Source organism: Nyctibius grandis, chromosome 14, assembly GCF_013368605.1.
Source record: "Nyctibius grandis isolate bNycGra1 chromosome 14, bNycGra1.pri, whole genome shotgun sequence".
Taxonomy (NCBI): domain Eukaryota; kingdom Metazoa; phylum Chordata; class Aves; order Nyctibiiformes; family Nyctibiidae; genus Nyctibius; species Nyctibius grandis.
In genome coordinates this window covers 1,696,614-1,722,104 of record NC_090671.1, presented here as the reverse complement: position 1 = coordinate 1,722,104, position 25,491 = coordinate 1,696,614, and the positions used below count along the sequence as shown (strand labels likewise).

Genomic DNA, 25,491 nt, shown 5'->3' with positions numbered 1-25,491 from the left:
GGCCTGTGAATGTCTGGAGGAGGGAGAGGTAGAAATATATTGGTGAAGAAAGTCCTTATAGTAGCAGGGGAAAAAATAAAATCACAGAACAAGAGAGCAGAGCTTGCCTTTTAGTTCTTAAAGCAGGCAAGCAAACAAAAATCTCCTGTACAGTGGAATTTTACATCACATAACAGTTCTTGGGTTCCTTTTCCTTTCAGAATTCCTCCAAAGAAAATGAGTGTGAGTTCAGTCCAGCGTCCCTTCCCGTGGGCTGTAACCAAGTGAGTGTCTGTAAGTAAGGAATCCCTGGATTGTTTCATTCAGATTGGTCACAGTACATCCAAAGCTGCAAGGATTACACTGGGGTTAGTTTTCCTTTAAAAACTGTGTCTGGTATTTTCCAGCAGGTGAGATTAGGAATGACAACCCCCGTAAAGTGGTAGGTCACCGAGGGCTGATTTTGGCTGAGACTCTCATCCTGCGTAACGAATTCCCACCCATGGAGCTGGGCTACGCGGCTCTCAGAGCTGGACTGTGAGATGGGAGCTACCTCTAAACCAGTCTGCAGTGTGATTGCTTTGAAACCTCCCAGGCGTCTTGTCAGTCAGAGCCTGGACCCACCTCTCGGTGTCGGGGTCTGCCGTTGGGTCTGCCGGGAGTGCGGAGAGCGCGAGCTTGTGTTTTTGTTCTTGCTGCTGTTTCTGACAGGGGGACCCGAGGAACCTTAACGACGAACAAAGAAGAGCAGCTGGTCGCGCTGAGGGTGCGATGCAGCTGCCGCAGCAAATGGACCGAGTGGTAGAGGAAGGAAACGTGGAGTCAGAAGGAAGAAGAGGTCTCTCCAAGTTCTGGAGAAGGTACTAATGTTGCAGCCATGAGCAGATGCAGTCCTGGCTGTGTCCGCACCCGTGTCAGAGGCTGTGCCTGATTCTGGCAGTTCAGGTGATTCTACGTTATCTTGAAGAACGGGGACCTCTTTTCTGTGGTGAAAGCACAGTCTCCCAAGGCAAAGGAGCATCCAGGGGTGTCCTTTGGTCCTGTGGTAAGGTGGAGCATTCACAGTAAATGTTCTTCTTCTGAGCTGTCTTTGGGGAAAAAACTCCTGACGGGAGGGTGACGCCTCAGTCACAGCCCTCGAACAACGTGGCTTTTATCAGCTGAGGGGTGCCATCTCCAGCCCGATTTCTAAAGGCCTTAAACACTCCCCCTTCTAGCAGGGCCTTCCCAGGAGGGACCTTCAGTCCCGTGTAGGTAAGTGTGACCTTTAGTTGGCCACTCAGCGACTGTGGCCTTTGTAACTTTGACTCCCAAAGACACCGTTTTAAACGGAAATTAAAGTCCCCCCGCAAACAGCTGCTGGGCGTTGCTGACTGAACAAGCGCTCCAGAGCTGCCGGAGCCGTGTCCTGCGAGAGGGGTCTGTTCTGGGCAGCACTGCCTGGGAGGTGAGTTAGTGCTGGAAGAAATACAGCCCCTTGCTGATCATGATGTGTGCCAGTGCCTTCAGCTATTGAGACTGGACCGTTAGGGCACAAGTTGTTCTTTGTGTTTCCTCTATTTTTTGGTCTTCCTCTGTATTATTTTGTGCTGGGGTTGTGTCTTTCTAGTGGACAGAAATGACCCTGTTAGTACAATTCTCAGAGAAGTATTTCAGCATAATGTGCTCTCTTTGTTGTTTTTTCCCCAGCACAATCTTTTCGCCACTGCAGCATCTTTTTGGTGGGAAGAACTGACCTGGAAGTACTAATAGTTGTGGAAAGGTAAACTTGTAGCATGAATGTTGGGTAGCATTGGTTCTTTTGTAGTTCAGCTTTTCACGTTCCTTGGCTCAGCTGTCACATGCTTTACATGAAATTATGCTCTGTTTACATTTTCAAATTAACGTACTGAACATGTTGGGTTAGAGTGTCTTTTTCTTCACAACCTGGAGTTTTTGGAAAAAGCAATAAGCTTGAAGATTTTGATCCTTGAGTGTCATAAATTGGGAATTTTACATTTAAAAATCATTACAGGAGATTCTAATAAAACAAGCATCAACTTGGAACTGCGTGTTATTTTAATCAGTCCTACCCTGGCGGAAAACACTCCTTCCCTCCAAGAAGTAGAGGTTTCTGGTATTGGATGGACTCCTGTACTACACAGCAGTAAAAAGGTCCAAATTGGTGAAAATATTTTGGATTAGATTTTACCACGACACCACAACTTGTGTAGTTATCTGTGCGTGCGTTCGATATGTGGTGGGATGAGGCTGGGAGTTAAGATTTCAGCCGTGCCTGGGCCATGCTCAGGCAGCTTTTCACCATCACGCCAGTGGGTTTACAATAAACCATCATTCTTCAGCCGTCTCCTGAGCTGAGACACCGTAAGCGTGTACCTGCACAACGCTGGTCTAACACATAACGCTGCGTGGTTGTTACTTTACCAGTAGCAACGCGCGGCCGTTTACTGCATCTTGGGGGTAACCTGTCTGGCAGAATGAGATGATGCTGTAATCGAGTTGGATAACGCAACACGTGGTCTGTTGGGCTTGTTTCCACCCTGGCCAACAGATTATCCACCCTACATAGCAATGTATTCATTGCTGGGCTCCCATCAGCAGTGGAACGATGCTTTCCCTCCAGGCAGCGATGGAGTTGGGAAACTAGTTCCGTTTATCCTGTTCTCCTTCGTCCTGTCCCACGCACCCTGGTGAAGGCTGAGTGCACCAGGGCTCAATCCCTTCTACTGGGGGACTGCACAGTGAGAGGGACAGTGGTGAGGAGCAGGAAATGGATAGGGTTGACCAGGTGGATAACAAGCCCTAAATAAGGGAAGATATCCATGAGCTGATCTTCTCTAGCACTGGTGGTGTCAGGAAGATGATGTCCCACTTTCCTGATCTTCCATGCAGCTGCATAAACAAGGGCCTTTACCCTGCGAGAGCTGGGACCGTTCAGCCTGGAGAAGAGGCGGCTCAGGGGGCATTTTGTCAGTGTGTGAAATCCCTGGAGGGAGTGTGCAGAGAGGACAGAGCCTGGCTCATTTCACTGGTGCTCAGGGGCAGGACTGGTGGCCATGGTTTCAAACCGGAGCACAGGAGGTTCTCTCTGCATGTCAGGAGACACTTTTCCCCTGTGCGGGTGACCAAGCCCCTGCACAGGTTGCCCAGGGATGTTTCAGAGTCTCCCACCTTGGAGATGCTCAAATGCTCTCTGGGCATGGTCCGGGGCAGCTGGCTGTAGGTGGCCCTGCTTGGGCACAGGCTTGGTCCCGATGACCTCCAGAGGTCCCTTCCGCCCTCAACCCCGGAGTGATTCTATGACTGTTTCCTGAGGGAGTTTCCTTCCCCTGTTCAACCATCTGTATCTCCATCCACGAGTGTTTTTTCTCGCTTTTGCCCTTGCAATTCTTTCCCCCATCCCGCTGAGGGGGGGAGTGAGCAGCTGGGTGGGTGCTCACGTGCCAGCCAGGGTCAACCCTCCACCCCCTGAAGGGGCTGCAGCCTGCAGAGCGCCCAGGCGGGAGCACAGGCAGAGCGTGAGACAGGGCTGTGCACAGACCCTGACCCTGCAGCCTCGTTGCCTGGCTGATGGGACCGAGTGTGACCTGCAGCAGTGAGGAGTGGGAGGAGAGGAGACTGCGGGGGGAAGCTGAGCCTGGGAGAGGGGAGGAAAGAAGTTAAATCGCTCTGCTGCCAATGAGCTGATTCGTGTGTGCCTCTGCGGGGGACTCTGCCGCTGTCCCACGTGGAGGAGCACCATCGTCCCTGAGGCCAAGCATCTCCTGGGCGGTCTGGCGCAGGCTGTTTTTCTGCTCAGGCACCAAGGACTGAGCTGTACCTTGTGATCTTCCCTCTCAGCGAGCCTTGCCAGAGCAGAACACAACGCAGCCTGGGAACAGCCCATGAGGGCTTCAAGTCCGTCCAGAGCCTTTCCTGTAAACTCCCCTGCAGGCCGGGTCAGGAGGAATCACCACCTGTGGTTACCAAAAGCCATGGCATGGCTCAAAAAAAATCAAAATTCAGCATTTTCATCTGAGTCTGAACTGCACCCGTAAACCAGACGGACACAGATGGACCCGGGTGCAGGAGTCACGGACAGACAGTACGTGTGAACCCAGGAGAGTGGACAGAGAGATGATTATAGACCTGGATTACTGACAAGGGTCAGTAGAGGAAATCTGGCCAAGAATTAGACAAGTGTAAGGTGGGACAGGTGTCAGAAAGAGGAAAAAAGTGTGATGAATTGTTAGCAAAGACCCGCCGGCAGCTGGCCATGTGCTGGTGTCAGCGGTGAGGTTGGCAGAGGGGGAATCCTTCCCTGCCTGAAGCCACAGCACATACAGACATTGTGATTTCTCAGTCTGGAAAATGCCATTACAGAATTATGGGCAATATTTGCCAGAGGTGCATCCATTTTGGACAACCATTGTAGGTGATAAATAAAATGGTTTAGTTAAATCTAAACAAAAATATTCTTTATTTTAACTAGGATAAGCATTCTTTTAACTTTGAGGAAGCTTCTTGTTCCGTAAAGGAACAGCTGGTTCCTTTTTCTTATTCACGTGGGACATTTTTGTGCTACTTACCCACCCCCCAAAAGTGGGGATCTCATCTGCCCTGATGCTGCTTGTCCTGCTTCTGGCTTTGCCGGTCCGTCGTGTGTGTTCAGGGGGGTGTCCTGCCCCTCTGCAGTCCCTTGTGCTTGTTTTGTTCTTTATCTTGCAACTTCTGGCACTCGAACGTCTCCTGTGTGCGGCTCTACGTGGCTCTGCCTGCCCCGGAGGTGGTCCCATTGCTCACACACTTGGGTGAAATGCTTGCACAGAGTATCTACAGTAGATGATAGTCTGTGCAGTGCCTGACAACCCCCTCAGAGAGAGAACGTCACAGACCACAGACTGGTTTGGGTTGGAAGGGACCTTAAAGACCATCTAGTTCCAACCCCCTGCCACGGGCAGGGACACCTTCCACCAGACCAGGTTGCTCCAAGCCCCATCCAACCTGGCCTTGAACACTGCCAGGGAGGGGGCAGCCACAGCTTCTCTGGGCAACCTGGGCCAGGGTCTCACCACCCTCACAGCAAAGAATTTCTTCCTCAGATCTCATCTCAATCTCCCCTCTTTCAGTTTAAAACTGTTCCCCCTCATCCTGTCATTCCACGCCCTTGTAAAAAGCCCCTCTCCAGCTTTCCTGTAGCCCCTTCAGGCACTGGAAGGTGCTAGAAGGTCTCCCCGGAGCCTTCTCTTCTCCAGGCTGAACAGCCCCAGCTCTCTCAGCCTGTCTCCAGAGCAGAGGGGCTCCAGCCCTCTGAGCATCTCCGTGGCCTCCTCCGGACTCGCTCCAACAGCTCCATGTCCTTCTTGTGTTGGGGGCCCCAGAGCTGGATGTCCAGGCAGCCTTTCTCCTTGCAGGAGAAGGCCCAGCACTGCACAGGGTGGGTGTTCTCCGCTTGCTCTTACCAGCAAGAGGAGTGGGAGAGCTCCAGCCCTGAGCAGGCTCCTCTTGCCGTAGGCAGGGGCTGACCAGGAGTTACCTGCTCAGGCACAGGATGATGCGGTGGGTCTGTCTGAGAAGATGCTTAAATCTCCTCTGCACATGAACCTGAGGAGGGAAATGTGATACAGAACTGGGGGAGGGCTGGAAATCCCAAAAAATGAGGAAAGAAAGAAATGCCTGGGGAAACAGGGGAATAAGAAACACGTTGTCCAGGGGAGAAGGGAAAAACAAGGGAAGAGCCTTTGCCTCCCACCTGGGTGGGTGTCCTGCTGCTGTGGGGAGGAACGATCATCAACAGGACGGCTGCAGCAGGCGCTGTCCTGGGACCGGTGATGGACGTGGGGGGCAGGCTGGCTGCGGGCTGACAGTCAGAGCCCACTTTTTGGCTAAGAGGTATTTCTCCACCCGAAGATGTTCTTCCACCTTGCAGTTCTCCCCGGCTTTCCCACCGGCACCGTGGTGACCTCTCTGCCGCTACGGCTGCGATGCCGGCTGGGGTGTTAAGGCAGCAGCTGCTGGGGTTGGGAAAACTGAAGGAGCTGCAGTACAGGGTCCTCCTTGTGCTCCCTGCTGAGAGGTGCCTCTGTTGCCGGCAGTAAAAAGGGGTTTTAGCCGGTGTGTGCTTCGGCTGCCTTCTCTCCGGTACCCGCACACCAACCAGGAGAGAAGAAAATGGGAGCAAATCCATTTAGGTCACAGCACCGAGAAACAGGAGGCGTCCTGAGGTACCATTGATAAGCGCAAAACCGGGGACTGTAGCAGCAGCTTATGGCTGAAAAGGTGACAAATAGCGTGGAAAAAGAGGAAGATGCCCTGAGAAAGTGAGGATCGGTACCTGCCACTGGCCGTTCTCACTGCAAGAACAGGAAAACTGTGTGGAAAATAAAAATTGGTCTGAGGGAACAGAAAACATCATCTGTCCCGGGTGGAACACAGAAATTACCAGCATCTCTTGGCTGGTGGAAGCGGTGGTGTCCTACGCCCTCTTAGGTCTCTGTGCTATAAAAATGACTTAATTTTCACCCGCAGTGGAGTAAGATGTGAGACTCTGTCTGCTCCTCTCTCGGTGCCCCTCTGAGCCCACTGCTGGGGGCGGCTCAGGTTGTCCCCCCCACCTCTGGGACGGGGGGTCCCCTTCTGGGCTCTGCCTCATGCGCTGGGTACCAGCTGCAGACAATCAGTGACCTGTCCCAAGCATCTGCTGGTCCGTCGTTGGTACATTTACTTTACTAGAGGTAAGTGTGTATTAACCTGCAACACTGTGTAGATACTCGGTGCTCCTGTTATCGATCGCTGCTGTCGCTGATTGTTGCTGTTATTGCTGATAATTATTTATAATAACTTGACAGAGACACAGACACAACATTTGCTTTTTTTAATGCCGGGCACACTCGCTGGCGGGGGCTTTGTGGCGTTGGTGGCCCCCTGTGACACAGCAGGGAGGGTCAGGGGAGGAAGCCCCCGTGCCCCCGTGGACGCGAGGGACCCCCGGCCGCGGTCTCGCCCCCACCCCCGCCCCCGGGGAGCCCTTTGGGTCCGGCCCCCCAGAGCACAGCCGGAGGGCGCTGGGCTGCTGCTGCCTGGGGAAGGGGCGGCCGAGGGGGCTGCGGTGCGGTCCCCCAGCGCCGGTAGGGGCTGCGACCCCCTCCTCCGGGGCAGCTCCCCGGGGCTGTGTGCGCGACGCCGCGGTCACCCGCTGCGAGGGCAGCGCCGCCACCGAGCCCCGGGGCAGGCGAAGGGGGGCCGGGCCCTCCCGTGCCCCCCGCCGGGCTGCCCCGCCAGCGGGGGGTCGCCGCCGGGACAGAGCCGGCCCCCGCCCGGCCCGGGGGCTCTCCCGGAGGCACCGGCACCCCCCGGCCCGGCCCGGCCCGCGGCGCAGCGGCAGCTCCCGGCGCACCGGGAGGTTCTCCCGGGGCCGGGCAGCGCCGGGGCAGCGCCGGGACGCGCCGGCAGCCGCAGCTCTCGTGAGAGCCGCCGCGGGGCCGGGGCGTTGGGGGGCAACGGCGGGAGCGTTAAACGGGCTGCGGACCCGGGCGGAGCGGCCGCTGCGGGGCCGGGGCCCGGGGGCCGGGGCCGGGGGGAGCCGCTGCGGGCCCAGGCCCGGGGGAGGAGGGAGCTGCTCCGGAGTCGCCCCCGCCCCGCTCGGCAGCAGCCGGGCTGCGGCCCCCCCCGGCACGAAGCCGCGTCCCCCGCGCTCGCCACAAGGGCTGTGGCTGCCCAGACAGGGCTCCCCCCAACCCTGCAGCCCCCCGGGCCCGGGGCTCAGGGCGAGCCCGAGCCCTGCGCTGGTGCCGGAGGTGTGAGGTGAGAGCAGCGGGGAGAGGGGGGAGCGGGGGCCGGGCTGGGGCTGCCGGAGGGAGGGGAGAGGGTCAGGAGCATCGGGGGGGGCTGGGAGAGAGGGGCTGGGGGAGCCGCGCTCTGCCCTCCCCGGGGCAGGGACAGGAGCAGCCACCAGACAAAGCCAAGTTCAGGGGGACCCGGTACCCTTCCCACCAGGCTGAAGGCAGCAGCTCCAAGGGAAGGAGCGACTGGAGGCGAGTCCCTGCTCAGGGCAGCAGGCGAACCCCCTCCTTGCCCACCTCCCCTCCACAGGTGCCCTGTGCAGCAGGCACGAGGCTCTGGCTGGGCAAGGCCAGGCAAGGGATGATGGGGATGAGGGCCCACCTACACCAGAGGTGTTGCCAGGGTCAGGAAGGCCTCGCCCCCATGTCATGGCCACCTCCACATGGAAGAAAAGAGGGGTTAGAGCTGTAGGCGACTCCTACAGGGGGGGGGATCGTATCAGGGGAAGGGGGATCGTATCAGGCTTGCCCATGACAAGCTGTGGGATGACAGGCCAAGGTGAGAGGGACGGGGTGCTAGCGAGGGCCCTCAGCCTGTGGCTCTGAGCCCTCTGATCATTTGTGGCCTCCTCTGGACTCGCTCCAACAGCTCCGTGTCCTTCTTCTGTTGGGGGCCCCAGAGCTGGACGCAGCACTGCAGGGGGGGTCTCCTGAGAGCGGAGCAGAGGGGCAGAATCCCGTCCCTTGCCCTGCTGGCCACGCTGCTGGGGATGCAGCCCAGGAGCTTTCTGGGCTGCGAGCGCACGTTGCCGGCTCGTGTCCAGGTTTTCACCCACCAGGACCCCCCAGTCCTTCCCCGCAGGGCTGCTCTCAGTCCCTTCATCCCCAGCCTGTCTTGGTGCTGGGGGTTGCCCTGACCCAGGTGCAGGACCTTGCCCTGGGCCTTCTTGAACCTCAGGAGGTTCACATGGGCCCACTTGAGGAGGTTGTCCAGGTCCCTCTGGATGGCACCCTGTCCCTCAGGAGCGTCAGCTGCACCACTCACCTTGGTGCCATCTGCAAACTTGCTGAGGGTGCCCTCGATCCCGCTGTCTGCTCCTCTCTCGGTGCCCCCCAGAGCCCACTGCTGGGGGCGGCTCAGGTTGTCCCCCCCACCTCTGGGATGGGTGGGTGCCTTCTGGGCTCTGTCTCATGCGCTGGGTACCAGCTGCAGACAGATCCGTGACCTGTCCCAAGCATCTGCTGTTCCGTCGATGATATTTACTTTACTAGAGATAAGTTTACGTTCCCCTGTAACACTGCACATGTGCTCAGTGCTGCTGCAGAGGGTTTGGACACAGACACAGACATTTCCTTCTTTAACCCTGGCACACTACGGCGCTGGGAGCTGCAGCGATTCCTGGCTGCAGGGGGCTGGATACAGACACACACAGATGCTTTTTTAATCCTGGGCATAAGGGTGAGGGGGGATGAGGAGCTGCAGGGGGTTTTGGAGAAAGGAAAAGGGTGTTTCTGCCAAAGGACAAAAATCACCTCGGGCAGCTTCCTTGGAGGAGTCTGGGGCTGCTACCTGGGATCACACATGCCTACAAGAAGAGGTCAGAAGAGTTCAGGAGAAGCCTTGGACGATTTTCAGGTGCATTCCAAAGGACTGTGTTTCCTCCAAAAGGGGAAAAATCATCTCAGGCAGCTTCCTTGGAGAAGTCTGGGGCTGCTACCCGTGATCCCCACTTCCCTACAAGAAGAGGTCAAGAGACTCCAGGAGATGCCAGGGAGGACTGTCCAATGGACCCCAGATGAGAGAGTTTTCTCCAGAGGAGAAAAATCATCTCGGGCAGCTTCCTTGGAGGAGTCTGGGGCTGCTGCCCGGGATCTCAGGTCCGTAAAGAAGAGGCCAAAGGACTCTGGGAGAGTCCTGGGAGGAGTCTCAGGTGGATCCTAAAGGAGAGAAATTCTACTGAGAAAGAAAAATCATCTCGGGCATCTTCCTTGGAGGAGTCTGGGGCTGCTGCCCAAGGTCTCACTTCCCTACAAGAAGAGGTCAAGAGACTCTAGGAGATGCCCCCGAGGACTACCCAATGGACCCCGGAGGAGAGAGTTTTCTCCGGAGCAGAAAAATCATCTCGGGCAGCTTCCTTGGAGGAGTCTGGGGCTGCTGCCCGGGATCTTACCTCCCTACTGGAAGAGGTCTAGATACTGCAGGCGATGCGTGGGAGGACTGTCCAATGCAGCCTGAAGCAGAGATTTTCCTGTGAAAGTGGCCAAAAATCTCAGATGTCTGGAGTAGCTGTTGGTGGCTACCTGGGGTTACAGAGACCTGCCAGAGGAAGAAACCTATCTCAGGTGTCCATGATGTGAAGCCCTTGAGATGCCTCCAGGGGAGTGAGGGAAGGCGTTGGGCAGTGCTGGTGTCCCTTGGAACCAGGGCAGCCCCGGGGGGCGGGCAGCAGGTCTTGCTCACATGCTCAGGGAACAGCCGATCACCAGGTCTGGGGTCAGGAAGGAATTTTTTCCCCCGGGGCAGACTGGCACAGGTCCCCGGGGGTTCTTCGCCTTCCTCTGCAGCATTGAGCACAGCCCCTTGCCAGGGCTCCTCGGGGCCATTTCAGTCCAGAGATCCCCTGCTCTCGCAGGACCAGGAGTCCCGCTGTGCTCTCCACCCCTGCACCTCTCTCCCCTGGGCCAGGTTGGCAGGGGAACCTCAAGGGCCTCCACGAATTAGGACACCTGGGGGTCTTCTGCCCTGTGCAAACCACGGCCTGCTTGGAAAGGCTGCAGGCGCGATGCTCCCTCAGGAAGGAGCCGCCACTCGCCGCCCGGCCGCGCAGGCAATAAAAGCGGAGCGTCGGGCTCCTCTGCCAGAGCTGCTGGTTGTGCCTCGTTTGTCCCGCTCACGGCCCGAGAGCATCCCCCGGCCCGGGCCTCAGCCTGTGCCCTGGGCCCAGGGCTGCGCCTGCACACCCTGCCCGCCCCGGGGGGCTCTCGCAGCCTCTGCCCCGCCGGCAGCCAGGGCTTCCCTGGGCCTGGCCCCGCGGGCAGGGACGGCACCGGAGCCTGTTGCCACAGCCCGGCCCCTCTCCCCACCCCGCCTCTCGGGCCTGTCGGCCGGGCGTTCCTGCCCTCGGGCCCCGCCGGTGCCTCCGCAGCCCCCCGAGAGCAAGGCCCACACGCTCCCTGGGAGCAGCCCCGGCCCCTGCCCCCCCCGCGCCCACACCTACCCCGCCGCTCCGCCGGGCCTGGCCCGGGCCCGCACAGCTCGCAGCCGAGCCGAGTTCACCCGAGCCGAGCCGAGCCGAACTCAGCCGAGCCCACCCGAGCGGTGCCGCCGAACGGAGCCGAGTCGCCCCGATCGCCCCGATCCGGCCCGGGCGGGCAGCGCCCCCTGCGGGCGCCGTGCGGCCCCTCCCGCCGCAGGCGATGGCGGGCGGGAACCGGCCGCTCGGCCCCGCGCACCGGGCGCTGCAGCTCCTCGTCCTGCTCCGCTCCGGCGGGGAGCGCGGGCTCGGGGAGCTCCTGCCCGCGCCGGGGCCCTCGGGAGCCGGGCTGGGCTGAGGTGCGGCTGGAGCGCGGCAGTGCGCCCTCCCCGGGACTCCCTGCGGGGCTGGGTGCCGGGTGACCGGGGAGCGCAGCCCCCCCGCAGGGCCTCGCCCGCCCTCCGCACCGGCGGGAGCGGAGGGATCCCAGCCCGGAGCGGCACTCGGCGCTGCTCCGTCCTGCCGCGGGGGCTGCAGCCCTTGCCCTCCGCGCTGGCTCTAGAGCTGCTCCCCGGTGCCCAGCAGCTCCTTTGGGACACCCGCTCCTGGGCGAGCAGCCGGCGGTGTCCCTGGCACGGGCCTGTGGCCCTGGTGGCAACCCAGCCCCGTCCTGCTGGGGCGTGGGGGTGAGGATGGGGCCCAGCAGGGGCTGGGTGAGAGCAGTGTGGGCTGGGGGTGGACGCTGTGCCCGTAGCGGGTGCCATGCCCACAGGGATGCCGTACCCGTGGAGATGCTGTGCCCCGAGGGGAGCTGTGCCCATGGCGGTGGCTGTGCCCAGCTGCATGCTGTGCCCGTGGAGATGCCATACCTGTGGAGGTGCTGTGACCGCGGTGGTGCCAGGCCCGTCAGGATGCCATGCCTGTTGGGATGCTGTGCCCCAGGGGGGTGTCATACTCATTTGGATGTCATGCCCACTGCCAGTCCCTGCTGGAGGGTGGGGAGATCAGTGTGACCTTTCCGACTTGCTGTCTTGACAGCAAGTGCAACTCCTGCTACTCCTTCCACCGCCTCCACCCCGAAAGGACTTTGGCTTCCCTTGCCTACAGCTACGGGTGATGGTCGTGTCCCCACCATGGCACCACTGCCCTGCATCCTTCTCCAGCCCTGTCCCACCATCACCACAGCACCCGTTGGTCTCCTCTGAGGATGCTCCTCGGTGCAGGGGGGGCATCGCCCTAGGGTGCTCCAGCTTCAGGCCACCCTATCCCTGTCCAGGTACCACCAGAGCTGGAAAGGGACACGGTGGCAGGGTGGGATACTGCTCGCTCTGTCTGAGAGTGTCCGAGTCCCCCCCAGCTCTAAGGACCTGCTGCCCCCATGAAGAGTTGCGCCTGTGGACAGATGGGACATGTCCTACAGCCACCTGCCACTGCTGCCAGCCCTGGGCCTGTCACTGAACCCCAGTGGTTTGACCCCCCCCAGCTGCAGGCATCCCCCATGGGTGAGAGCTGTGGGCCACAGCCCCTGTTTCCCCCCTCCCCAAAAACCACACCTGCCTTCTACAACCCATTTATTCATTTACAGAAATTCAACATTAAAACCCCAGCTGGGGGCCAGCACAGACCTGGGGAGCACAGCTCCAGCCCCTGGTGCCCCCAGACCCCCCAGGCAGCTGGGGGCAGGACAGCCCAGTCCCTGGCACAGGAGGGGAGCGCAGCTCCTCTGGGGTCCCGCGCGTGGCCAAGGGGGTCCATGACCGCTCTCCCGTGGATGCGGGAGCACGGCCCCGGTGCCCCGAGCGGCACGGTGCAGGCAGGAGGAGCAGCCCACCCCCTCATTGCCGGAGCTGAGGGTTGGTGCGCAGCAGCCACTCGATGGTTTCCAGCAGGTAGGCCATGCCATAGTGCCGGGCGATGTTCTGGAAGACTTTGACATGCTCCATGAAGATCTGGGGAACAGGGAGGGAAGGAGGCTGCCCAGCACCCCGGGGTGGTAGGGGGCTCCAGGGGGGTGGCCGGGCAGAGGGCAGCACAGCAGGTCCCAGAGGACAAGCGGGTAGAGAAGAGGCAGAGGAGGGACAGGGCACCACAGGGCTCCTTGGAGCCTCTAGGAGCTGCTGGCATGGGGCTAGGCAGGGCAGGAGGGTGCAGGCATACCTGGGAGGAGATGGTGAGGGCGAAGTCTCCAGCACAGCTGCAGTACACAGGCATGTGCGTCTCCTTCACGCCATGACACTTCTTGCACACCTGGAGACAAAGAAGTTTTAGGTGGGCCAGGAGAGGAGGCCAAGCCCCTCTGCCAGGGGCAGAGTGAATGTGCCTGGCCTCAGCCAGCCAGGGGGACGGGCAGAGCGGGGGAGCCCCACACTCACCAGGTCCTGCAGCATGAAGGCCATCAGCTTCCTCTGCAGGGCTTCCACCAGCGCTGTTTCGATGGCATCGGTGTTGTACTGCGCCTGGCAGTTGGAGCAGACCCAGCGGGGCAGCACCGACCCATCCTAGGGGCAAACAGGAGGGAGGTGAGCACCAAGAGGCTCAACCACTGGGATGGTGGAACCGGTTTCTGCAGAGGATGGAGCATCGGCCAAAGCCAAGGGATGCTCAGACCTGCCACAAGCAGCTAGAAAAGGAGGTGAACAGAAAATGTCCCCTGGTGTTCCCAGGAAAGAGGCTGCACCTGGGAGAGGGCAGGGTCCTTGCACAGGTCCAGGTCCCTGCAGAAGTTGCAGTTTCTGCAGATGACTTCGGGGAGCACGTAGGAGCGGCAAGGGTCCCGAAACTGGGCTGCTTCTGAGAACTCGCCCACCTCGATGAGGCGCAGCAGGTCCCGGCGCAGTTTGTTCACTTGGTTGGTTATGTTGGCATCCAGGGAGAGGACCTACAATGAGAGCCAGGTGAGCCTACCAGCAGAGAAGAGTGTCCTCACCAGGAGAGCTCATATCCTTGTGACCTCAGATGGACGCAGGGCAAGACAAACTGGTTGTAGATCACTCCTGGAGGAAAGCTGCGGCAAATCTGAGCCACGGACAAGGACCAGAATTTGAGCCCTGACGACAAACCTTCAGAAAAGGGGCCTGTCCCACCCTGCTGACCTTGCAAACGTATTTGATGAACTCCAGAGCTGGGTTGTTGAGCGGCAAGTAGGAGCCAGGCAGGACTGGGAACATGTCTGAAGGCTCAGTAGCATTACGAGAACCAGCCATCTTCTTCTGGATCTTCTGGGTGATGGTGAAGAAGCTCTGGGTGAGCTCATTGGCCACGTAATCCTGCGAGAAGGTGATCATGCCTAGAGAGATGGAGCAGAGAGCACTTGAGCCATACGCTGGCATATGGGGACAGCAAGGTGGGTGGCTCTCCACCTGCACCAGGGCTGCCCCGTGGCTTGGCACTCACCGGGCATGGCCCCCATCTCCCCCAGCGCCTCCTGGGACACCTGGCTGGTGCTCCTCCTCTTGATGGGAGTGCTCCCGGGGGCATTGCGCCGCAGCTCCTCCTTCATGCTGTGGTACACAGCCACAACGTAGGCTGGGGAGACACAGGCGAGGCTCCAGCTCCAGCCTGCGCCAGCAGCCACCCCCTCTCTACCCCAGGGAGGCACAAGCGACACCGTCCCCTCCCTGGGACAGCTCACCTGACACGATCATCAGGAAGTAGCTCTGGCAGGAGGCAGCCTGGGGCAGAAACTGCGCGATGTTCCAGTTGTTCTCCAGCAGCTCCTCCACGTTTGGCTCCCCTTCCTCCTCCTCTTCTTCCCCTGCCGCCTCCTCCTCCTCCTCCTCTTCCTCACTGTCCTCCTCCTCCAACACTTGCCTCTTGCTTGTGTCCTTCTGGAGAAGTCAGCAATATCGCAGCGGTTCCTCATGCCTGGCCAACACCTCCCCGTTCAGCTCAACCCCCAGCACCCTGCTCCTGGGGGACCGGGTGCTTCCCATCTCTTACCTCCCCGTAGTGGACACGAGAATCCACTTTTCCCTTGATACCTCCATAATTTGCTGGATCCATCCAGAGCAGGAACTCCCAGCAGCGGGAGAAGGAGATGGTCAGAGAGTGGAAGATCTCCTTGGAGTGGATGCTAGAGGGAAGAGACTGCAGTCACCCACAGCGTCGGCATCATCCCTAGTTCAGAGCCTTCTCTGTGGGACACCGTGGGGAGGAGGCCGCTCCTCATCACACTTGTTCTCCAGACCCTTCACCAGCTTCGTTGCCCTTCTCTGGACTCACTCCACTACCTCGATGTCTTTCTTGTAGTGAGAAAGTAGTAGTAGTCTTGGCTCCCTATGCTTGCGTCGAGGTGCCTGTACCTGCTGGGCACCTCAAGTTCTCCTGAAGGTCTCTTCTGGATTGAATCCTATAAGTATTCTTGGAATATTACCTACAGAGGACAGCTAAGGGACAGACTCCTACTCTAGGCATGACAGCAAGAGAACTGGGCAGCCTTGTCCCTTCAGTAGCTTTGCCAGAAAAAAAGAAGAAATTCAGTGCTGAGGCCCATCAAAAGACAAAAAATCAGCATCCTCCTTCCTGGCCATGAGCCCTGCCCCAGCTCCATCAGCCAGGAGCCTCATCTCCAGGCCCGGCTTGGCAAGCACACCCCACCTGCTGACGATGTACTCCATGTAGCTGACGGCGTCCTCGATGCGCCGCTTCTTGGTGCACAGAATGATCCGGTTGAAGTTGGCGTAAACCACCGAGGAGCCCAGACGCTTGAACTCAGCCACCAGCCTGCAGGCAGGGCACAGGGCCGGCAGTCAGCGGGCAGGAAGGCAAAGCCCCAGGAGCAGAGGAACCCGTGGAGGATGTGCTGATCCAGCCCAGCCAGGAGCCAAGCGTGACGGCGATGCCACGCAAGGGAGCTCACCCAAACAGTACAGGAGGTCCAACCTACTGCCCACCCCTCTGGAGGCTGCGGCAGGGAGGGGTGACTGTGGGTGCCAACAGCGTCCTGGTTGCTGATGCCACGCCTGTCCCCTCCCCGTTCACCAGCCTGGCACGTTCCAGGTCTCACTTACTGCAGGAAAAGCTTCTTCATCATGTTGTGGAGCGTGCGGTGCAGTGCCGGGTCGTAGAGCAGGGAGGAAGGAGAGCGGAGCCAGCGGTAAAAGTGAATGACCTGGTTGTCCGCATAGACGTTGTGATACTGCGTGATCTCCTTCACCCAGCTCACCACCATGCTCTTCAGGATCCTGCCAGGGAGCAGAGACCAGCATCACCCCACCAGCCATGAGCAACCCCTTTCCCCTTCCAGACAGGGACACATTTTTGGGTATGCTGGAGGATTCAGGGCAGGAACTCTGCCAGTGAGCCCTCGGCACGTGAGCCACGGGGTAAATATGTGCCTCTATAACCTGGTGGAGCATGAAGAAAGGAGAAACAGGAAAGGGCAAAGACTTTGCCAACACCCCCATACATCTGCTGGCTGAGCCACCAGGCAGTTCTGAGCCCAGGATCTGTTGGAGAAGATGCCTGCCCTGCCCTCGACACCTGAATTTATATTTAGAGCACCCCACAAGCCCTATTGCTGGCACAAGTCTGGAAAAGGCTAAAGCCAGGAGAGAACGAGAGACAGGACTCCCGAGGGGATGGAGACCAGGCACTCCACCTCCTCCTGGCTCCTAGAGCCATACCTGAACGTGTTGGAGCAGAGGGCAGTCTCGTCATAGCTGGCCGGGATGTTGGCAGTTTGGTTCCCTGTCACCATGTCTTCGAGGGACGCCTGCTGAATCACGTCAAAGCTGATGCTCATGCTGGAGCCTCCTTCCATGTCGTTTATGTGGTGGGACTGCAACACCGTGTTCACAGCCAGGCTCTGGATGTCCAGCTCCAGACACACTAATGCAAACACCACCTCTCAGCAGGCAGGCAGGGCAAAGGACTGACAAGGGCACCCTCCCTGGCCCTCTGCCAGAAGGGCTTCTCACAGTTATAAGGGTGATCTCTAGGTGTTGCTGTACCGAGTGGGGAGATGCTTTCACAGGCGTGACTATCTTGACCAAGCACTTGTCTCCCAACAAGACTTGGACCTACTAAACCCTCTAGGGAGCACCATTTTTCTCCTGGAAGCTGCAGCAGAGGAGCTCAGAACTGACTACCACTCAAGCTGCTTCTGCCTCTGAGAAAGACATGTCCTAGGGTCACCAGGGAAGACTAGTTGAGCTAGTCTTGGGCTGACACATTGCAGGTGGTCTTCAGAGTGCTGCTGGTGGTGGCCATGAATTGGGGAAGAATCTGCATTCGGATGCCTGCACACATTGCAGGTGAGACCATCCTGCCCCAGGACATGCCCCTTGCGTGCACTTTGCTCAGGTTGCTGCTGAAACGCCAGAGCTGCTGGTGACTACTGTCAACGCAGAGACTCTTTGGAGACCACGTCCATCCCTCTACAGGGCTTGCAGAGCAGGATCCAGCTCTGCCCCCCGCCCAGCGCTACCACCCAACTCCCTCCTCACCTGTGGAGTAGCAGCCAGGGTTGTTTATCTCCACGGAGGCTCTCTCATCGAACTCCATGACTAAGCGGTTGTCATCAGCCTCCTTACCCCCCAGGTCTGGGCGGGCCGTGGGCGAGAGCCACAGCAAGTGGTTGTGACGACGGAGGTGGCGCGAGAAGAACAGGTCAGAGCCGAAGGTGGAGATGTCATCGGGGAGGTTCCCGATGGGGATGTGGTAGTACCTGGGGCACAGAGAAGTGAACGGGGTGAGCACAGCTGCAGACAGGGACCCCTGCCTGTCCCCTCAAGGGACAAGGCAGCCTCCCGTGGTCCCATCAAGGGCACGGCAGCCCCAGGGGAACGCGGCCGCCCCAGGCACCTGCTCATCTCGAAAGCCTGGGAGAGGCAGGTGTCCAGGTTGAGGTAGTGGCGGATCATGCGGCGGGCGGCGTGGCGCTGCCAGTCCAGGACCGAGTAGCTGATGTCATCTACGAGCCGGATGGGGACCAAGGGGAACTCCTCAATGACAGGGATCCCGCTTGCCAGCCGTTTCAGGTCCCAGTTAGACTGCACAGCGACCAGCGTGGGGCCGCGGCGCTCGTCCTGTGCGAAGCAGAAGAGGACACGTCCTGGTGCACCTCTGCTTGGCAGGAAACCGGCCGTGCCGGATGCCCCGTCCCCACTGCAGGTCCCCACGGTGGGGACAGCACACCTCAACACTCCTGAAGCACCCACCTCCGTGCAACCAGCTCTCTAGCTGAGTGCAGGGATGGGGGAAGATTCGGAGGTGGCCTCGCTGCTGGCACTGCCCTAGGCAAACCACCCCGAGCAAGCCAAAGCCCTTGAGCAACACCCACTTCTACCCTCGACCTTTGGGCCAGCAGGTACCTGCAGGCGCTGCAGAAAATGGGGCCCCGGGGCCTTCCACAGCATCCTCCCCTTCCCACGTGCCTGCATGGGCAAGGTCCCACGGGGACCTTCCTCGCGGCTCCATCTCACCTTGTAGCCCAGCAGCAGGCGCTGGACGGCCCTGTAGACGGCTTTGGGGTCGCTCTCGGCGCGCACCTCGAAGGTGTGCTTGTCCGGGGGCAGCAGCTCTTCGCCCGCCTTGTCCAGCAGCGCGCTGCGCTCCGCCGAGAAGAGGCTGGTGAGATTCGGCATCTGGTTGCTGCGTACCTGCACCCAAGGGGGACCGGGTTGGAGCCGGGGGGAGAGCGACCCTGGGCTGCCTAGTCCTGGGGGGCTCTCCCCTCTGCGTGTCACAAGATGCCTCCCACCAAGCCCTGCCAAAATGCAGCAGGGATACGCGATGTGCGGAGAAGCCTCCTGCTGCCTGAGCCCCATCATAGACTGGTTTGGGTTGGAAGGGACTTTTAAAGGCCATCTAGTCCCACCCCCCTGCCATGAGCAGGGACACCTTCAACTCCATCAGGTTGCTCAGAGGCCCGTCCAGCCTGACCATGAATGTTTGCAGGGATGGGGCATCTACCACCTCTCTGGGCAACCTGGGCCAGTGTCTCACCACCCTCAGTGTAAAACATTTCTTCCTTATGTCCAATCTCAATCTTCCCTCTTTTAGTTTAAAACCATCACCCCGTGTTCTGTCACTACAGGCCCTACTCAAAAGTCTGTCCCCATCTTCCTTATCAGCCCCCTTTAAGTACTGAAAGGCCGCACTAAGGCCTCCCCGGAGCCTTCTCTTCTCCAGGCTGAACAGCCCCAGCTCTCTCAGCCTGTCTCCAGAGCAGAGGGGCTCCAGCCCTCTGAGCATCTTCGTGGCCTCCTCTAGACTTGCTCCAACAGCTCCGTGTCCTTCTTGTGTTGGGGCCCCAGAGCTGGACGCAGCACTGCAGGGGGGTCTCAGGAGAGCGGAGCAGAGGGGCAGAATCCCCTCCCTTGCCCTGCTGGCCACGCTGCTGGGGATGCAGCCCAGGAGCTTTCTGGGCTGCGGGCACACATTGCCGGCTCATGTCCAGCTTTTCACCCACCAGGACCCCAATCCCCCAAAGTCCCACCTCACCTTGTCCAGCACAAAGACAGCAGCTTTGCGCTGTGAGGGGATGAAGAGGCCCAAGAGCGCTTTGCTGCCCTGGGAGCTGTGGTAGAGGTAGATGTGGCGAATACTTCCTAGGGACACAGAGCACAGGGCATCAGTGGTACCCGCGGGCGCCAGGTCCCGGGTGCCCCCCGAACCCCTCTCCCAGGCTGCCTCACCTGGCTCCAGGTAAGAGAACTGGGCCAGCGAGCGCATCTCCAGGTGCTCGATGTCAAAGGTTTCGGCCTCTCGCCCTGCCAAGTGCCTGACGAGCTGCCTGCTGACCGTGCACACACAGCCCAGCTGGATCAGGGCACGGAGGAGGAGCGGCACCTGTAACGATGGGGAGAGACGTGGTGGAACAACATTCCGCTACCAAGCTCCTCTAGCACAAAACCTGGCTTAAAAACCACAGGTAGGACATGCCTGAGGTGCCTCCAGCATGAGTTTGGTATTATCATAGAATCACAGACTGGTTTGGGTTGGAAGGGACCTTAAAGCTCATCCAGTTCCAACCCCCTGCCATGGGCAGGGACACCTTCCACCAGACCAGGTTGCTCCAAGCCCCATCCAACCTGGCCTTGAACACTGCCAGGGAGGGGGCAGTCACAGCTTCTCTGGTCAGCCTGGGCCAGGGTCTCACCACCCTCACAGCAAAGAATTTCTTCCCAATATCTCATCTCAATCTCCCCTCTTTCAGTTTAAAACCGTTCCCCCTCGTCCTGTCACTCCGTGCCCTTGTCAAAAGCCCCTCTCCAGCTTTCCTGTAGCCCCTTCAGGTGCTGGAAGGTGCTAGAAGGTCTCCCTGGAGCCTTCTCTTCTCCAGGCTGAACACCCCAACTCTCTCAGCCTGTCTCCATAGCAGAGGGGCTCCAGCCCTCTGAGCATCTCCGTGGCCTCCTCTGGTGGAGGTGCTGGAGATATAGAACAGGTACCTTAATTCTTAATTCACACATGTTCCTATCTAGCCCCAGATCCCACCATCAAGGGCAGTGGCAGTCACTTTGGAGGACATGTAGAGAGATATCTGGGCAATCTTGCAGCTCTGCAACTTGTGGTTTGGCACTCCCTCGAGATAAAGGCTTCATCTGAGCCACCAGATAATCGACACAGTGGGAAATCAGCCCCGTTTTATTGACCCTACAGCTGTAAACTCCACCCCTGCAGAAGACTCCTCCTGAATGACTTGCTGTGGGACCTAGTCCCAAAACAGCGAGAAGCAATAAACACTCCTTGCCTAATCATGCTTCTCTAATGCCAGTTTTGATTTTATAGACCCCTCGTACATCCCATTTTCAGATCTCTTTAGCAAGCCGAAGCATTCCTGTGCCCGTGTCCCTAAGTCCCATCATCCTCCTGTGTTAGTCCTGCGACATTTTTTGGAGACCGTGCTCAGAACTGCATTGCAGATGTTTAAAGACAGATCTTTCCTTGCTCAGGACTGTGTCCAGCTGGGTTGTATCTCTGAGGACGGAAACTCCACAACCCTCTGGGCAACCCGCTCGACCACCCTTGCAGGAGAAGTTTTTTCTGATGTTTACACAGAATTTCCCATGTTTCGGTTTGTGCCTGCTGCCTCCCGTTCTCTCCCTGGGCACCACCGAGGACAGCCTGGCTCCTCTCCTTCACTCCTCCCACCCAGAAGGTCCCCTGAGCCCCTTCTCCTCCAGGCTGAACAGCCCCAGCTCGCTCAGCCTCCCCTTGCATGACAGATGCTGCAACCCCTTGACCTTCCTTTTCTCACTTCCTTTTCTATCTTTAAAACATCTCCGTGCCCCTTGTTTTACTTCAGTTGCTAATTTTCACAGAACCACAGAGTGGTTGGGATGGGAAGGGGCCTCTGGAGATCACCCAGCCCAACCCCTGCCTAAGCAGGGTCACCCAGAGCACGTTGCACAGGGTCACATCCAGGCGGGTTTGAATATCTCCACAGAAGGAGACTCCCCCCCTCCCTGGGCAGCCTGTGCCCGGGCTCCGGCACCCTCACAGTGAAGAAGTTTTCCCTCATATTCAGATGGAACTTCCCAGGTTTCAGTTTGTGCCCATAGCCCCTTGTCCTGTCGCTGGGCACCACTGAGAAGAGTCTGGCCCCATCCCCTTGACACCCACCCCTGAGGTATCTGTGAGCATTGATAAGATCCCCCTCAGTCTGCTCTTCTCCAGCTGAACAGCCCCAGCTCCCTCAGCCTCTCCTCGGAGCAGAGATGCTCCAGCCCTCTGACCATCTCCGTACCCTCTGCTGGACTCTCTCCAGTAGCTCCTTGTCTTTCTTGAACTGGGGGGCCCAGAACTGCACACAGTTACTCCAGGTGTGGCCTCACCAGGGCAGTGTAGAGGGGCAGGAGAACCTCCCTCGACCTGCTGCCCACACTCTTCCTCACACACCCCAGGACACCATTGGCCTTCCTGGCCCCAAGGGCACATTGTTGGCTCATGGGGAACTTGGTGTCCCCCAGAACTCCCAGGTCCTTCTCCGCAGAGCTGCTTTTCAGCAGGTCACCCCCAGCCTGTACCGGTGCATTTCATTTCCCCTTAGTCAGCTGCTGCTTGATTTTTACCCAGTCCCACTCCGCAAACACCACAGGACTTGCGAGGACTCTGGCTGGCTACTGAAGATCTCCTATGGATGTGATGAATTTGTGCACACACTAGTCACTTTGGCAGAGTAATTTGAAATAAGTTTTGGGCGCTGCTTGCTAAACTTGCCTTGTGGGACCTTCATCCAAATTGTCTAAAAGCAGAAATTTAAGGTGACCAAAAACGGTTCCTTTCATCACGCCCCACTGTAGCACTTCCCAGGCTATACCAGTAACTTCGGTAGCTGAAGTCACCCAAGTTTATGATGCTCCTTTTTCCCCTTGCAGCCTCACAAAGCATTTTTTAGCTGATGGCACCACTGCTCACACCAAACTTGTCCTACTTAGGCAAAGACTTTCATCCATAATAATTCTACATTGCATTTTAGTAGCAAATTCACTTGCCTTTGCGTTTTCTTTAACATACAGCTCCACTCTTACAATGGTACAACTTACTCTGCCACTTCCATACAGGTCAGGTCCTGACACCACAATGTCCTCTCGATTAAATTCCTGTCGTGTCCTCATTAGAAGCAGGCATCCCAGTTTCCCATCATTTTCAGGCTTTCAGCACTAATAGCACTGGTCAATTTAATTTTGGCTTGATTGCTTTGCACTGAATCATAGAATCACAGACTGGTTTGGGTTGGAAGGGACCTTAAAGCCCATCCAGTTCCAACCCCCCTGCCACGGGCAGGGACACCTTCCACCAGACCAGGTTGCTCCCAGCCCCATCCAACCTGGCCTTGAACACTGCCAGGGAGGGGGCAGCCAGAGCTTCTCTGGGCAACCTGGGCCAGTGTCTCACCACCATCAGGTTGTTCTTGCTCTTCCTAAACTTTCAAGCTGTATCTTATTCTTCTTTCTGAAGCTTTTATAACCTCATTTTAGAGGACAGGGCACCCAGACCCACGTACAACTCCACACGTGTTGGGTTTTCCCCCCATCTTTACTCTAACTCCCCCTTATCTTTGCTGGTTCAAACACCAGCAGGCTGGTTCTGCTTTGGTTTAGAGGAACATCACCCTTTCTGCTTAAATGCCTTCTTTCCCCAAAGTTTCCTAACTCCAAATAAACCAAACCCCCCTTCCCTGACATGCCTTAAACCACGTGCTCCGCTGTGCAGGGTCTTTGATTCTTGGTGTCCCACCAAGCTGTTGAATTTTTAAGAGCCATGTGTCCTCCTGTGCCACTGGCACTCAGATTAACGAGCTACCGCTCAGCAATCCTTAAAAATGAGCACTCGGAGGTTACCTGTGTCTCATACACTCCCTCGATGTCCGGAGCAGAGAGGTCCGCGTTGATTTCATTGATGTGCTCTTGGTACATGTCTTCAGGGACGGAGTATTCATACAGGTTGTAAACTAAGTTTGAGCGGGGCAGGATCCTGTTCACCTGCCAAGGCAAGGGACACGTCACACCACGCACCACCGCCGCCAGGAGCTGGGGCACTTCTAAGGGCTGCGAGGAGCTGGCTGTGAGCCAGCCCACCTCCCCGTGCTCCTCTCCCCTAAGGAAATCGGGGGTTTATGCTCATGCACGTTACAAATTCCCATAACAGAGAACCTGCTTTCTGGGCAGGCTGGGATTAGCAGAGGGACCGGGGACGGGACGAGGTACATCCAAGGCAGAGGCTTGTCATATCTGCTTGCAGCAGAGATGAAGTGCCTTATCTCAACGCAAGCGGCTGTTTCCCCTTCCAGAAGGGGCAGGTCCTCACCCTTCTGTAGGCTGCTCCCTCCTCCGGTTTCGGGACGCGCTGGTTGACGTAGAAGACCCGAGGGATGCTCAGCCTGATGCAGTGCAGGTCACTCCCGATGACCGCCCACAGCCTGAACAGCCCAGGTTGGCTGGTCTCGGCGATCTGCAGGACACGGGGTACAAAGTTAGCGTTAGCAGGGAGATCCAACACGTTGTCAGTGCTTAGGTCTAAGCTGCAGAGCACTTTGTAGGTCTATGTCGCCAGTTAGTGGCCATGAAGAGAGCAGAGGGCTTCAGGGGTCACTGCTCTCAGCGCTGGAGTCCCCGTGTCCTGCTACTGTCCCAGGGCACCATGGAGAAACCTCTCTGGCTAAGGCTGGCCAACCAACTCAAGCTGACCCTTGATGTCAGCCAAGTCTCTCTGACGTCCTGGCCCAGCCGTCCCATCTCAAGCTCATGCTTGCACAAGGGGCTGCCTGCAGCTCTGAAGGCCCTTCTGGAAGATGAAGTGGGTGAGAAGGGGCCGGGCTCAGATGGCCATCTGTAACCAGGATTTGGGAGAGCGCCCGGATGGCGCTGCCCCACCTCTGCCTTTGTACGTTGGCTGCTTCCACGCAGCACTGGAATCCTGTGTCCATCACAGGCACACTGTGCCCAGTGCTGGGCTCCCCAGTACAGGAGAGACACGGACATACTGGAGGTAGTCCAATGAAGGGTTGCAAGGATGAACAAGGGACTGGAGCTTTTTTCATCTGAGGAAAGGCTGGGAGAGCTGGGACTGTCCAGCCTGGAGCAGGGGAAGCTCAGGGGATCTCATCAAGGTACACAAATATCTGAAGGGAAGTGCAAAAAGGACAGAGCCTGGCTCTTCCCAGTGGTGCCCAGTGGCAGGACTGGAGGCCATGGGCACAAACTGGAGCACAGGAGGTTCCCTCTGCACATCAGGGAACACTTCTTCCCTGTGAGGGTGACGGAGCCCTGGCACAGGTTGCCCAGGGAAGTTGTGGAGTCTCCATCCTTGGAGATATTCAAAAGCCATCTGGACACTGTCCTGGGCAACTGGCTCTGGGTGGCCCTGTTTGAGCAGGAGGTGGACCAGATGGACCCCAGAGCTGCCTCCAACCTCAGCTGGTGTTTTTATGGTACAGTGACTACTGCACTGTGCTGCCCACGGGCTGAACTGGAGGTGCCCCACTGGCAGATCGACACACACATCCCACGTTCACCACCAAGAATGACCATGTGGGCTCATGTTTCCATACAGACGAGTGTGAGCCTGAGGCTTCGCAGCCCCACCTGGCCCCCCCAGGGTTAACACCAGAGTAACGTCGGGGTCAACGGTCCCTGAACTTCACCATTTGACCACAGACAGTGTAAATGTGAGGTTTACACCCCGGGCTGCCCTCCATGGCAGGTCCCCTCACTGGTACCTGCACGATCTGCCAGGGCAAGTCCAGGATGCTGCGCGCTGTCCTGCGCAGGTAGCTGCTCAGCCCTTTGGAGAGGGCATCGCGGACCACTCCTCCCCCTGCTGTCACCTCGCCGTCCTCCAGCCGCCGCCTCTTCCGCCGCTCCCGCCGCTGCCGAGCCTGCAGCTCCCACTTCTTCTGGTGGTAGCGCAGCCAGACCAGCCGCTCTTCCTGAGCAGGGTGACAGTGCTCATGAGTTGAGCCAGAAACCAGCGCAGCCTTCCCAGACCCAAAACCACGACGCCACACAGCCAAGCCCTCCACCCCCCAGCCCCACATCATGTTCCTGCCCCAGCTGTGAAGCCACAACTGGCCCCCTTTTCTCCATCAGTGGTTGTATTTCTCCTTGAGC

General features: G+C 58.4%; 1 protein-coding gene across 1 annotated transcript in view; it reads right to left on the bottom strand.

Moving 5' to 3' along the window:
- Positions 1-12,491: 12,491 nt before the first annotated feature.
- The window catches only part of POLE (DNA polymerase epsilon, catalytic subunit), a 35,344-nt gene continuing 22,344 nt past the window's right edge, over positions 12,492-25,491 (bottom strand). The window contains exons 30-48 of the mRNA XM_068412189.1: positions 25,101-25,310; positions 23,690-23,833; positions 23,224-23,364; positions 19,573-19,726; positions 19,379-19,485; positions 18,358-18,534; positions 17,738-17,961; positions 17,380-17,600; positions 16,558-16,762; positions 15,943-16,116; positions 15,530-15,655; positions 14,873-15,005; positions 14,565-14,760; positions 14,327-14,458; positions 14,026-14,219; positions 13,611-13,811; positions 13,306-13,431; positions 13,091-13,180; positions 12,492-12,882 (exon numbers count right to left, since the gene is read on the bottom strand). Coding sequence (XP_068268290.1) covers positions 12,769-12,882; positions 13,091-13,180; positions 13,306-13,431; positions 13,611-13,811; positions 14,026-14,219; positions 14,327-14,458; positions 14,565-14,760; positions 14,873-15,005; positions 15,530-15,655; positions 15,943-16,116; positions 16,558-16,762; positions 17,380-17,600; positions 17,738-17,961; positions 18,358-18,534; positions 19,379-19,485; positions 19,573-19,726; positions 23,224-23,364; positions 23,690-23,833; positions 25,101-25,310 — 3,069 coding nt within the window. The 3' untranslated portion in view covers positions 12,492-12,768. The remainder of the gene's footprint in view (positions 12,883-13,090; positions 13,181-13,305; positions 13,432-13,610; positions 13,812-14,025; positions 14,220-14,326; positions 14,459-14,564; positions 14,761-14,872; positions 15,006-15,529; positions 15,656-15,942; positions 16,117-16,557; positions 16,763-17,379; positions 17,601-17,737; positions 17,962-18,357; positions 18,535-19,378; positions 19,486-19,572; positions 19,727-23,223; positions 23,365-23,689; positions 23,834-25,100; positions 25,311-25,491) is intronic.